The sequence below is a fragment of the Brassica oleracea genome, chromosome C3 (genome assembly GCF_000695525.1).
Source record: "Brassica oleracea var. oleracea cultivar TO1000 chromosome C3, BOL, whole genome shotgun sequence".
Lineage (NCBI taxonomy): Eukaryota > Viridiplantae > Streptophyta > Magnoliopsida > Brassicales > Brassicaceae > Brassica > Brassica oleracea.
Window position 1 is genome coordinate 18,081,469 of NC_027750.1, and position 13,490 is coordinate 18,094,958.

General features: G+C 35.1%; 1 protein-coding gene and 1 pseudogene across 1 annotated transcript; both read left to right on the forward strand.

Moving 5' to 3' along the window:
• The first annotated feature begins 165 nt into the window (after positions 1 to 165).
• Positions 166 to 5,695, forward strand: LOC106335288 (putative transcription elongation factor SPT5 homolog 1). The gene is made up of 22 exons (XM_013773768.1): positions 166 to 673; positions 774 to 1,003; positions 1,083 to 1,229; positions 1,316 to 1,477; positions 1,548 to 1,631; positions 1,755 to 1,825; positions 1,920 to 2,280; positions 2,382 to 2,537; positions 2,605 to 2,702; positions 2,777 to 2,825; positions 2,920 to 3,072; positions 3,147 to 3,290; positions 3,617 to 3,713; positions 3,798 to 3,956; positions 4,022 to 4,070; positions 4,153 to 4,247; positions 4,329 to 4,407; positions 4,554 to 4,608; positions 4,696 to 4,813; positions 4,878 to 5,015; positions 5,100 to 5,194; positions 5,291 to 5,695. The coding sequence occupies exons 1-22, from the start codon at positions 337 to 339 to the stop codon at positions 5,534 to 5,536; spliced, it is 3,123 nt and encodes a 1,040-aa protein (XP_013629222.1). The 5' UTR covers positions 166 to 336; the 3' UTR covers positions 5,537 to 5,695.
• Positions 5,696 to 6,229: 534 nt separating this feature from the next.
• Positions 6,230 to 9,317, forward strand: LOC106332879 (annotated as a pseudogene).
• Positions 9,318 to 13,490: the final 4,173 nt, after the last annotated feature.

The following is a 13,490-nucleotide window of genomic DNA, read 5'->3' on the forward strand; positions in this document are numbered from 1 at the left end:
GTTTTTTTTTTGTTAAATTTTGGGTCTACCACTCAAAACTTTGTGGGTTTACTAGATCCAATAAACCAGAGATTTAGGCCCAATAAACTAGATCCAAATGCGAACGATCTCAAATTTGACTAAATTACCTGGTATGGTATTAAACCGTGATTCCGGTCCAGGTGTGTCGGAAACAAGACAAGACCAACCTCTACGATCTTTTCTCTCACTCCTGGAGACAAATCTAGGGTTCTCTCTAAACAAACGAAGAAGGAACAAGGTAAAAAAGCCGCAGTAGACAGAGCGATTCTAGGCTTGGGGATTCCACATCAGAAACCCTAATTCTCGTTACCAAAGATGCCGCGTCACCGAGGGGAAGAGGATGATGTAGACGAAGACTACGATGGAATGGAATTAGAGGAGGAGGAAGAGGAGGACGAAGGAAGGAGCCGCGGCGGCGGCTCGAGGCAGAAGAGAGGAAGATCGAGTTTTTTCGATGATTACGCGGAGGAGGATTCGGAGGAAGAGGAAGACGATGACGATGATGAAGATTACGGCAGCCGCCGAGGAAAAGGAGGTGGAGGTGGAGGTGGAGCTAAGAGAAAAAAGTCATCGGCTGCTATGTTCGTAGACGACATAGCGGACCAGGTTGATGATGATGATGAAGAAGGAGAAGACGAAGATGGAGAAGATGGTTTAACTTCCGAATTTGGATTCCATTTTTCTAACATAAATGTTTTTTTTTTGTTATTGATGATTTGAAGCTTTTTTTTTTTTTAATTATGATGATGCAGGTTTCATTGTGGATACTGGAACGGATCTTCCGGATGAGCGTGTTGATAGACGGAGGTATCACGACCGCGGATTTGACGAAAACGATGAGGATGTGGACGATCTGGAGAGGAGAATTCAAGAGAGGTTCTCTAGGCCTCAAGAGGATTATGATGAAGAAGCTACAGATGTGGAGCAGCAAGCTCTTTTGCCTTCTGTCCGTGATCCAAAGCTCTGGATGGTCAAATGTGCGGTAAGGGGTTCTTACTTTGATGTCTTTTTATGATATATTGAATTGAATCTCCCTGATTTTTTCACATTGCAAATGTCAGATTGGCCGTGAAAGGGAGGTTGCGGTGTGTCTTATGCAAAAATACATAGACCGAGGATCGGATTTGCAGATCAGATCTGTTGTTGCACTTGACCATCTTAAAAACTATATATATGTTGAAGCAGACAAGGAAGCTCACGTCAAAGAGGTATTTTTTTTGTTGCTCTCTGTGTTCATTAATGTTATGAAGGGTGTGAAGTCATTATGTGCGTTGTTTCTTTTTACATGTGCTAGGCAATCAAGGGAATGAGGAATATATATGCTAATCAGAAGATCTTACTTGTCCCCATAAGAGAAATGACAGATGTCCTCTCTGTTGAAAGCAAAGCAATTGATCTGTCTCGGGATACCTGGGTTAGAATGAAAATCGGAACGTACAAAGGTGATCTTGCTAAGGTATGATCCATTTCAATGTCTTTCCATTGACAACAACACTATAGACTGCTAAAATGGAAGTTCTTTGCAGGTGGTTGATGTTGATAATGTGCGTCAGAGGGTCACAGTCAAGTTAATTCCAAGAATTGATCTGCAGGCTCTAGCTTCTAAGCTGGTATAGATTCTGTCCATCATTAAGGGGGAAAATTGTTTTATTTTTGTCTAATAGAGTAATAGTTCAATGGATCTTTCCTTGGACAATACTAAGGTTTTGAAGTGTTACCTGACTAATTTGCAGGACGGAAGAGAAGTTGCGAAGAAAAAAGCCTTTGTTCCACCTCCACGTTTCATGAACATTGATGAAGCTAGGTACTCTTTTTAGAATCCGTTCAGTTGTACGTTAATTATAATGCCTGTTATGGAGAAGGTTATGAACCTTTTAAAATTTGTTACATGCGTATAGGGAATTGCACATACGTGTTGAGCGTCGGCGTGATCCCATGACCGGCGATTACTTTGAAAATATTGGTGGTATGCTTTTCAAAGATGGCTTCATGTACAAAACAGTATCGTTGAAGTCCATCATTGCTCAGAACGTTACACCGACTTTTGACGAGCTTGAAAAATTCAACAAACCAAGTGAAAATGGGGAGAGCGGCGACTTTGGTGGTCTGTCGACTTTATTTGCAAACAGAAAGAAAGGTCATTTCATGAAGGGTGATGCAGTTATCGTTATCAAGGGGGATCTCAAAAACTTGAAAGGTTGGGTTGAGAAAGTAGATGAAGACAACGTTCTTATCAGATCAGGATTGAAAGGTCTCCCTGTAAGCAATCCACTCTTTGTCTTTTCTTAACTGGTTGCTGCATGTTTTCTGAGATCATCCACCCCCATGGAAAAGGGCTGATCATTACTCTTGCGTTGCAGGATCCTCTCGCTGTAAATGAGAAAGAGCTCTGCAAATACTTCGAGCCTGGAAATCACGTGAAGGTTGTTTCTGGGACACATGAAGGAGCAACAGGCATGGTGGTCAAAGTTGATCAACATGTGCTTATCCTTCTGTCTGACACGACCAAAGAACATGTAAGTCAACTTTTTGTATTTTAATTGAGTCTATTTCTGACTAAATGCCAATGGGATATACTCGTAGGTCCGCGTGTTTGCTGATCATGTTGTTGAGAGCTCAGAAGTGACGACTGGTGTTACCAAAATTGGGCAATATGAACTTCATGATCTTGTGCTTCTGGAGTAAGTGGAATAACTTGAAGTGATGCATCTTTCCCATTTACACGCATTTTTTAAGCTTTATTGTTTTGATGCAGTAACCTAACTTTCGGAGTAACTATACGGCTAGAGAATGAAGCTTTTCAGGTAAATCGCCAACTTTCTGAGAATACAACTATTATCAAGTCATACGCGTACCAATGGAGCTATAGGAAATAACAACTCTGTTTTAATGTCTTAGGTTCTTAAAGGGAATCCTGACAGACCAGAGGTTGCTCTTGTCAAACTCAGAGAAATCAAATGCAAGCTTGATAGGAAAATTAGTGTTCAAGATCGCTACAAAAATGTCATTTCTGTGAGTGATGATGTCAGAATCGTCGAGGGTCCTAGCAAAGTGAGTATTTTTGCATATTGGTTGACGTGCTCAACGTTACTGATCTCATATTTAACAAATTTACATATAAATAGGGTAAACAAGGTCCCGTGAGGCATATTTACAAAGGGGTCTTGTTTATATATGATCGGCATCACCTTGAGCATGCCGGATTCATCTGCGCTAAATGCACATCATGCGTTGTTGTTGGTGGATCACGTTCTGGTGCTAATAGAAATGTAAGCCTTCTTTTCGTTATATGGCCATGTTTTTTTTTTTTTTTTTTTTTTTTTTTTTTTTTTTTTTTTTTTTTTTTTTTTTTTTTTTTTTTTTTTTTTTTTTTTTTTTTTTTTTTTTTTTTTTTTTTTTTTTTTTTTTTTTTTTTTTTTTTTTTTTTTTTTTTTTTTTTTTTTTTTTTTTTTTTTTTTTTTTTTTTTTTTTTTTTTTTTTTTTTTTTTTTTTTTTTTTTTTTTTTTTTTTTTTTTTTTTTTTTTTTTTTTTTTAAGTTTGCTGCATCAATATATGTATTGTAGCCTCACTTTGTCTAGCAACTTTTCTATTCTAGGGTGGTGATTCCTTATCAAGATTTAGCAATTTCAAGGCTCCTGCCCCAGTGCCTCCATCTCCAAGACGATTTCAACGCGGAGGCATGGGATATAATGGTATGTTCAGATTTCTCCTCTCTATTTTGGTCACGAGTACTACATACAGTTGCACATAATCTAATTTGTATCATTAAAATGCAGCAAGAGGAAGGGGCAGGGGTGGAAGAGGAGGGAGAGACGATTCTTTGTTGGGCACTACTGTTAAAATCCGTCTAGGACCTTTCAAGGGATATAGGGGACCTGTAGTAGAAGTGAAAGGAGATACAGTGCGTGTTGAACTTGAGATGAAGATTGTGACAGGCAAGCCCTTGTATTTACTTCTTGATACTTGTTGAATGGACTCTAACAATAGTTGTATAATGCAGTTGATCGAAATGCAATATCAGATAATGTGGCTGTGACAACACCGTCTCGGTAATCTACTAATTTATCTTCTTAGTTATTTAGACTTCAGTAAAGAACATTGATTATAATCATCTGAATTTCTTCTACACAGAGATACATCCCGGTATAGCATGGGAAGCGAAACACCTATGCATCCTTCACGGACTCCACTTCATCCTTATATGACTCCTATGCGGGACGCTGGAGGTTTGTTTTCTAGCTCGTGTACCTCTGTAATATGTTCATTTGATATGTTATGCTCTTTGGTAAACTTAATCTAAATTTCAGCTACACCGATCCATGATGGAATGAGGACACCCATGCGCGATAGAGCGTGGAATCCTTACACGCCTATGAGTCCACCTAGGTATGTTTTTTTTATTGCGTTTGTATTGCACCAATGTTGCCCCTTATGTTACACAAACATGGTCTATGTTTCAATTTTATAACGGTGAGTCTTGTTCGAAGAAAAAACTTTGATATCCCTCATATTATGGTTGTGATTGGCATCAGGGATAACTGGGAAGAAGGGAACCCAGGATCTTGGGGAACGAGTCCTAACTATCAAGTAAGAGTTATCCATCTAATGTTTTGCATTCAACCTTATTATTGGCGAATGGTGAGTTAAAATTGTTTGATTGGCACTTGTTTGCAGCCGGGAAGTCCTCCTTCACGGGCATATGAAGCGCCAACTCCTGGGTCAGGATGGGCTAGTACACCCGGTGGTAGTTACTCAGATGCGGGGACACCTAGAGATAGTGGTTCAGCCTATGGTAAGATCCAATCTAATCATTTTCAAAAAGCGTCGACTGTTCTCTCACATACCTTGTCATGCAGTTAATGCCCCAAGTCCTTACCTTCCATCTACACCTGGACAACCTATGACGCCAAGCTCGGCTTCATACTTACCTGGAACTCCTGGAGGACAACCAATGACTCCTGGAACTGGCCTCGATGTCATGTCTCCTGTTATAGGTAACCTTCTTTTGTTAAAAGGATAAACCATAAAAAGTTTATAAACTCAAAAAGTTTCCATTTCTTTTATTGTAAATGTCACAGGTGGAGACGCTGAAGCATGGTTCATGCCTGATATATTGGTTGAGATACACAAGGCTGGAGAAGACAGCGATGTGGGCGTCATCCGAGATGTCTCGGTTAGTCTTTTCCCTTTCACCAACTCCATTTTTGTTACACATCAGTCTCAGTCATGTGAATGACATTGTTATGATGTGCTGCTGCTTTTTTGTTAGGATGGAACGTGTAAAGTGTCTCTCGGGTCGAGCGGTGAAGGTGACACTATAATGGCTCTCCCGGGCGAACTGGAGATAGTTCCTCCGAGGAAGAATGATCGTGTGAAAATCGTTGGCGGCCAATATCGCGGTTCTATAGGTAAGCTGATCGGAATCGACGGATCAGATGGTATTGTTAAGATTGAGGATAATCTCGACGTCAAGATTCTGGATCTGGCCATATTAGCCAAGTTTGTTCAACCGTGAGATTTGCTCTGATGAACGTTTGAGTTTCCATCTTGTGCCCGTTTATTGTATTTTTGAATTTCTCGATAGTTTATAAAGAAACTTCGAATCGTATTTCAAGATGATGGTGTTCTCTTTCCTACCTATCATGAATTAAATAAATCTTACGAATGATTGGAATTGTATAAAGTACATTTATAGTTAAAACAAAATATTGATCTACCGGCCAAGAGTAGTCGATATTGACGATTAATAGGTTGACAAAAAAATAAAGTCGATATTGACGATTTATTATTGTTATTTATAGCTCACCTAACTAACAGTAAAACGACAAAGATACAGCACAGTACTAACGACAACCTTGCCCTTGAGAGATTGGGTTCAAATTTGCCAATGGTGCTAAATGAAACCACGTTAGTTATCATCCAAAAAGAATATTACAAATTTTGATTTTCCATTGCAAACATATACGTAAAACTTCTATAAATTAATAATATCGGGAGTACACCAAAACTATAATTTTTTTATTAATTTATAAAGATATTAATTTATCGATATATTAATTGAATCAAAAACTCGATTTGAGATTATAAAATTATATTATTTTATAAAAATTTTTAGTGTATATTAATTTATAGAGTATTAATTTAAAGAAGCAGTAAAATCTCATCGATAGACAGCAATCATAAAGCATCCATGTAGGCTTATAAATGCATCTCACTATTCTCTTCACTCTTCACTCCAGTGAGGAAAAAAGGATGAAGTGTCACTACAGAAACACTATCTCTCTCTTGCTTTGTCTCTTCATCACATATGCGTCTTCCCATTCTGTAATACAACAAATCACCAATGACTTCAACACAAATCCGCAGCGTATATATGTCCTCTCAATAATATTCAAGTATCTACGTCTTTTATATACTATACTAGTGTTTGGGCCCGTAGTAGTACTACGTACAGGCAAACAATTTTTTGAATCCCTTAATATTAATATGTATGAAAACTACATTTTTTGGTTAAAAATGTAAACACTATCTCCTACTATTCTCAAAAAATGCTGAAGAGTGTTAATTTGTATGTACATAAAGCCACAAATTGTGGATATTATATCTAAAATTTTATAATACTTTAAAAAAATATATATTTTATTCGTTCATTCTTTTCCCAAAAGGGACATCTTTTACAAAAGTAGGCAGGCCTGAGATTTATTATCCGAGATCCGGATTCGATCCGAGATCCGCTCCGGATCCGCTCCGAAAATAGGATATCCGGGGTGCCCGGATCCGAATCCGGATAGTAAAATCTTGGATCCGTCCAAACCGGATCCGGATCCGGATATCTTAATTTTTAGGTCCGGATATCCGGATCCGGATCCGTACTTTTAAAACACATTAACTTTTTAAATTTCATTAATATTTATACTTTATATAATAATATTTATACATAAATTAATTTTGTAATATTATATTTTAGTTTTTACAATATTATAGACATATATATATATATATATATTTATAAATCTTGTATAAATATTTCATTTATGTATTATTTTTAAAATTTTAGTTTTTTTTTTAAAAAAATATTATTTTTAATTATTTTTGCGGATCCGGATCCGGATATCCGCGGATAATAGAATATAGAGACGGATATCTGAAATCCGGAAACCACGAATCCGGATCCGGATATTAAATCCACGGATCCGTCGGATCCGGATCCGGATCCGGATACCCTAAATTTCCCGGATGCAGACACACGTGATGCAGACCAACACACGTAATCTATTCTACAAAGTAATATCGATTATATAGAACTATAGAAGAGACCCGTTTGAATTTGTGCCATGAAAGTAATCGTGGAGTTCTGTGTGGTAAGGGGCAGTTGTATTTTGTTGTTCAATAAAAAAGGAGAAATTATTTTTTACAATTGATTAACTTTTTTTTTAATTGATTAACTTTGTAATTGGCTCAGATTTTTAACCACTATGTCAACAATTAATTAAATTTTTATTTTTTTCAGAAAAACATTTTCCACTTGTCTGGCTGTATTTGATTAGCTAGACGATTTGAGCTTTAGTATATAAGAGATTTGGATGCAAATCCTCTCTCTTGTTTTGTCTTGCAAAGATGCTCTGTTTTTTTTTAAGCAGATGAGGAAGGTGCAGAACCAAACCCAAACGTGGAAGAAGAAATGCATTACTTACAAAAACATCAAGAGATCTCATCGCGTGATTATAAACTCTCTTCTTCAAACACACTGAAGGGTCTGAGAGAACGTCCTCCATCGACGTACTCTTTGAAGATGGAGGCTTTCCACAGAGTCCTTAATTCAACAGAATATTATGAAACTCGTCCTTTTTCGGCTGGTGGATTTAACTGGTAAGTTATCATAATTTGATCATTTATTCGCCTTTATCAAATATTTATGTATACGAAACATTTCATTTGATTGTATCATCATACTATGTATATAGGACTCTTCGTGTGTACCCTAACGGGAACAACAAGGATGGTGGTTCAGGCTACCTTTCCCTTTATGTAGCCATTGACAAGTCGAGTCTCGACGCTTCTGCACATCAAGAGGTTTATGCGGATCTCAGGTTTTACATCTTCAACAGGAACGGTTCCAGAGGAAGTACTTCACCATCCAAGGTTTTCTTTGCTAAACTTTTTTTTTTTGGTAAAAACCCTCCCAAAAATTGTAAATAATCCTTCCCAACAAACCCATTTTCAATCAAAAATGAAAAAAAAAACAAGAAAGATGCTGCTATGTGTAAAGTAATGATAATGTGATTAATCTATATTTGTTGTGTTAAACTGTAGATACCGATGTATTCCGATTCAATGCCTTCAAAACGATGTGGGGATTCTCTCAGGTTCTCCCTCTTGATACGTTCAAAGACCTACCTTTATGATGGAGACCACTCCGAGTTTGGTGTAGATGTAACCGTTCCTAAGCCTTTTGAGAAATCAGAACTTTTATCTTTTAGTAAGCGTTCAGACAGATTCACCTGGACAATTAGGGGATTCTCCACGCTGACCCAATATACTTATTCAGATGTCATCTCCTTCGCAGGAAGAAAATGGTGGGTCCACATTAATTCAAAATATAAAACGTTTTGTTTCATGATTTAACATAGTAACTTTATTCTTGTCACCATTTGGATTCAAACCTGGCATACTTAATGCATACTGCTGACAAAAAAGGTTCTTGGTTTAGAGTTACCAAAATGTGTACCACATGATGACCAGGCAATTAGGAATAAATCCAAGTGGTAGTGGCAGCGGAAGTGGAAAAGCGGTGTCATTGTTTTTTCACCTTCTTGCGAACCAGAGAACCGGAGCCTATGAGGCGGTTTATGTTCTAGCCAAGTTTCAAGTTCTTAACCAACTAAAACTCGGTAACATCCGGATGGAACGTAAGCACATACTATATATTCTTCGCAGTGAAAACATTTTACATACGATTAATGAGTGCTCTCCTGTGATTTTCCATTTTTTTCCTGACAGTGGAGAATTGGTACGGAATAACATCCTTTGGATGGGGTTTCAGTGAGTTCGTCTCTTTTGATGATCTCAGAGATTCATCAAAGGTTTCCTTGTGGATGATACACTGATGGTTCAAGTCGAACTGGAGGCCATTTCTACTACCAAGTACTTCCCGAGTTAGATGATTTTTCCAAATAAAGGAATATGCTTTATATCAAGTATCAACAACCACTCTGTGTTTTTTATCGGCTATATTTAACCAGTTAATAATAAAAATCCATGTTTGTTTTTAAAGAAAGGAAAATTTCATAAAAACACGTCTGCTATTTTTTTTTTTAATAACTCATGAATTACTCTCTAAACAGCATTTCCAACATCATGCAAACAAAACTGGATAAAAATCCAGATAATATCATTACATTTCTAATTGTTTCTCATTGTTATGATTTGTGCATTTATCTCATAATGGCGCTGTCAGAACAAAAAACTCATAATGGCTGAGACAAATCTGGATACCTTTGTTTCAAGAAAATGAGAAAAAAACTGCTTTCTCAGACTAAACATGGCTCTTGTCTGATATCTTTGTAACTGACATTAAATATTTCACCATATTCTGTAAAATTCTGATTTGCTAATTGAAGTGATGATCATGTTCTGATACGATAGTGAGACGATCTAATAGTTTTTTTTTTTGACAATTCTATTACTACTTAGTAATCAAACCGGAATAGAATAACCAATAAAACAAAAAGACCTATAGAAAGACTAAGCAATTCTAGCTAAAAAAGTCAGCATTCTAATTTTGTCCTCTGAGAATGTATGATAGCTTGAAATTATGGAATCTTCTCTTCAGTTCTTGTATTTCCTTCAGCTCTGTTGAAAAAGTCGGCCATGCCTGAGTTTTCTTTATCATCTTGATCGAATCTTTACAATCTGTCCCAAAATGATGACATGTCGAATGATGCAACATATTGTCCATTACCCAATCTAGCGCTTCTAGCTCCAAATTCATGCCTGAGATTCTCTTCTAAACCGAATAAAATAACCAACATGTTGGCCACTCTTCTCTAACATACCTTGTCATGCAACTAATGCCCCAAGTCCTTAACTTTCATCTACGCCGGGACAACATATGACACCAAGCTCGGCATCATACTTACCTGGAACTCCTGGAGGACAACCAATGACTCCTGGAACTGGCCTCGATGTCATGTCTTCCTGTTATATATAGGTAACCCTCTATTGTTAAAAGGATAAATGTTTAGTTTTTTTTTCTGTGCTTAGTCCAACTATAAGAAGTGTATATACTCAAAAGTTTCCATTTCTTTTATTGTAACGTGTAAAGTGTCACTATAATGGCTCTCCCAAGCGAACTGGAGATAGTTACCCTTTTCTAAATCCGCCACTACGTACCAATGGTTAATTAAACTTGTCTTAGTTGGATCCCCTATTCTCCAATAGTCAAAAATCCCTTAAATGACTTTTTAACGCTTTATTAATCATTTCAATATAAAGTTCAAGATCAAACTGGTCGTACATAGAAGCAAAAAGCATACTGTAAAAAGTACACCAATACAAAGAAAGAAGAAAAAAAAATAACTATTATAGACTATATCGATACTAGTAGGCACCATTCAAATTGAAGAAAGTAATAACCTCAATTTTTCCTGACTTTTCCAAGGTGAAATACAGTCGAATTGAGAACCACTACGGTGTTAGCTTACCCTTTCCACTCTTTCCAATCGACCAACGAACTAGAGATTTCTGCAAGTCTCTTTAAAAAGGTTCCAATCTATTGAAGCTACGAGAATTGAGAACCACATCAAAACCACTATAATCTAAGCCTGGTTTTCCAAACGCAAGCAAGAATTAAAATTCAAGAACAAAACCAATCATGACTACCAAACTCGAAGGGAAAAGACGGTAGCCAAAACAAAATAAACATCTTAAAGGACTAAGGACTGAAACCCAAAATCGATGAAGAGTAAACCAAACTAGCTCGGTTGCAATAGATAGCAGTCGATGTAGAACTATATCAATATCCAAATAAGATACGCCATTGGACTACGAATGGACTCTCCATGAGCTTCCGGTGAGACTCCACACCTCGAACATGCTAAAAGAAGCACCACTTCTCAGGTAGCAGAGCCACCAATGTGAATGCTCTCTTCGCGCCTCTGATGCACTCCACACCACGAACATGCCAAACCAAACCCCACCAACTCGATCCATCATAGTACAACCAGAATCCATTAACAAACCACCACAAACAGTAGATCTGAAAGATCACAACAGTCGCCATGAGATCCCAACAGAGTAGAAATTGTCTTGTATAAAATCCAAAAACAAAGGCAAAGGAGAGAGAGAAGAAAGGGAATAACAGGAGAGAACCTCCCCGGTGATGGCGAGGAGTACCAGTCACCGGGGAAGCCATGAAGTGCAAAAAAAGATGCCGCCAAAGACTTTTTGGGGCTCAGTGAATATGACGGTTACTAAACATAAGCCATAATCATTTCAAGAGGTCAAAGAACAGCCAACACTTTGTCAAAATACAGTTTATGCATTCAAACTTTCAACAACTACAAGTATTTAAAAAAAAAAAAAATACAAGTTTTTTAATACTTTAAAATTAACTCCTTTGCAAAAAAATCTCTGTCAATCCTTTTGTTATAAAATAGAAAAACACTACAGAAGTGTGTTGTTATAGTTTTTCTAAGAAGGCCAAAACATGGCCAAAGTCGGACGTTAGATTTTGGGGCCATATTCAAAATAAAATACAATAATCATATTTATTATAAGTAGTTGTAGAATTTTTTTAACATCTAAACGATTGAAAATGTTAAGACTCATTTATCTTATTAAAATAGAAACATTATGTTAAACCCAACCTTTACTATGTCATTAATGATTGATGAAAGCACTAAAACTATATTAATGTAATTATGAAAACAATATTATACTACTATGTTTTCAAATAAAATAATAATTAATCTTGCGTCCAAACAATATAAATATTAGGTCACATTTTTAATAAAGCAAAATATTTATTAATCATTTTAAAATTATTTTATAAATAAAATTATTGATTAAAAGACTCAAATATTTATATATATATTTTAAGGTTTAGATACTAGGAAATAATTTCATTTAATATGAAAATTAAGTGAATAAAATATTTTATTTATCTTTTCAAAAATATAAACCTACAATCATTTAAACTTAATAAACTTTCATACTAAATTAAATACTGTATATAAATAAAATGTTAGAGTCAAAATTGACATCAAATATATTTTATAATTAGAAATTCATCAAAAAAATATATCACACAATTAATCAAATAAATTATAGAGATTTATTAAAAATTCATAACAAAAAATGACTGAAATAATTAAAAATAAAATTAAGTAATATCTTATCTACTTTTCATAATTAATATAAATATAAAATAATTTAATTGTTTATTTTTGAAATACACTAATTGAATTTTGTTAAAAGATATTTTCGCACTTTAAAATATTTCATAAAGTAATATCTTATGTAAAATAAAATCGCAGATCAAAATCTAAATAAGGTATTGTTAAAATCATATGTTTCTAAGGAGAATAACTAAGAAGTCATCTAGAAAATGCAAGTTACTATGAGCCCGACTTGTTCAAACGCAGCGGTTGCGGATGTGGGAGTTTGCGGATGCGGGTGGTTGCGGTTTCAAGTATTATTAAGCATTTTGTATTACTGGCATAACGTTTGAAAAAATTATATATGTTCTACGACTTTACTCTTGCCAATAGTTCCTACAAATTTAATTATGTTACACGTTTACTATTTTGATTATGTTACAGATTTTAAATATTTATTCATTTATTGGTTTCTATACTTGTTTTATACGTATATTTCACAAAATCTTTCAAAATTTATTGGTATTATATATTTTGCGGTGTTGAATGAATCTGTATCTTTGGTCTTTATAGCTATAATTTATATATTTTAACCAACACTGATATGAACTTTTTAAGGTTATTATAAAAACATGTAAACAATCTTAATAAACAAAATTCATGTCAAATAATTATATTTATGTTTACATACTAATTTTTGTTTACTTCACATTTAAATCATATATTTTAGACATGAAAAATATTAAAAAGATTTTTTCATTATTTTGAATATAGTTTATATAAATCATATTTTACATGATAAATTTTATTTAAATTAAGGCCCCAATTTTTAAATTTGCCTTAAGCCCCACAAAGGCTAGGCACGACACTGATGATCGTACCTATAAAAACAAGATAATATTGTGAGAATGACATAACATAAAAATACAAATTTAAAATCTATAGATCTAAAACTTACACTTTTAGAGAAGATGAAAACTATGAAGGATAATACCTACAAAAATAAGATAATATTGTGAGAAAGACATAGCATAAAAACACACATTTAAAATCTATAGATATAAAACTTACATTTTTAAAGGAGAAGATGAA

Bases quoted from the DNA above. Each gene is read 5' to 3' on its own strand.
- LOC106335288 (XM_013773768.1), top strand. From the start codon at position 337: ATGCCGCGTCACCGAGGGGAAGAGGATGATGTAGACGAAGACTACGAT. The intron at 1,230-1,315 runs GTATTTTTTTTG...TACATGTGCTAG, and splicing joins AGGAAGCTCACGTCAAAGAG to GCAATCAAGGGAATGAGGAA. The intron at 3,073-3,146 runs GTGAGTATTTTT...ACATATAAATAG, and splicing joins TCGTCGAGGGTCCTAGCAAA to GGTAAACAAGGTCCCGTGAG.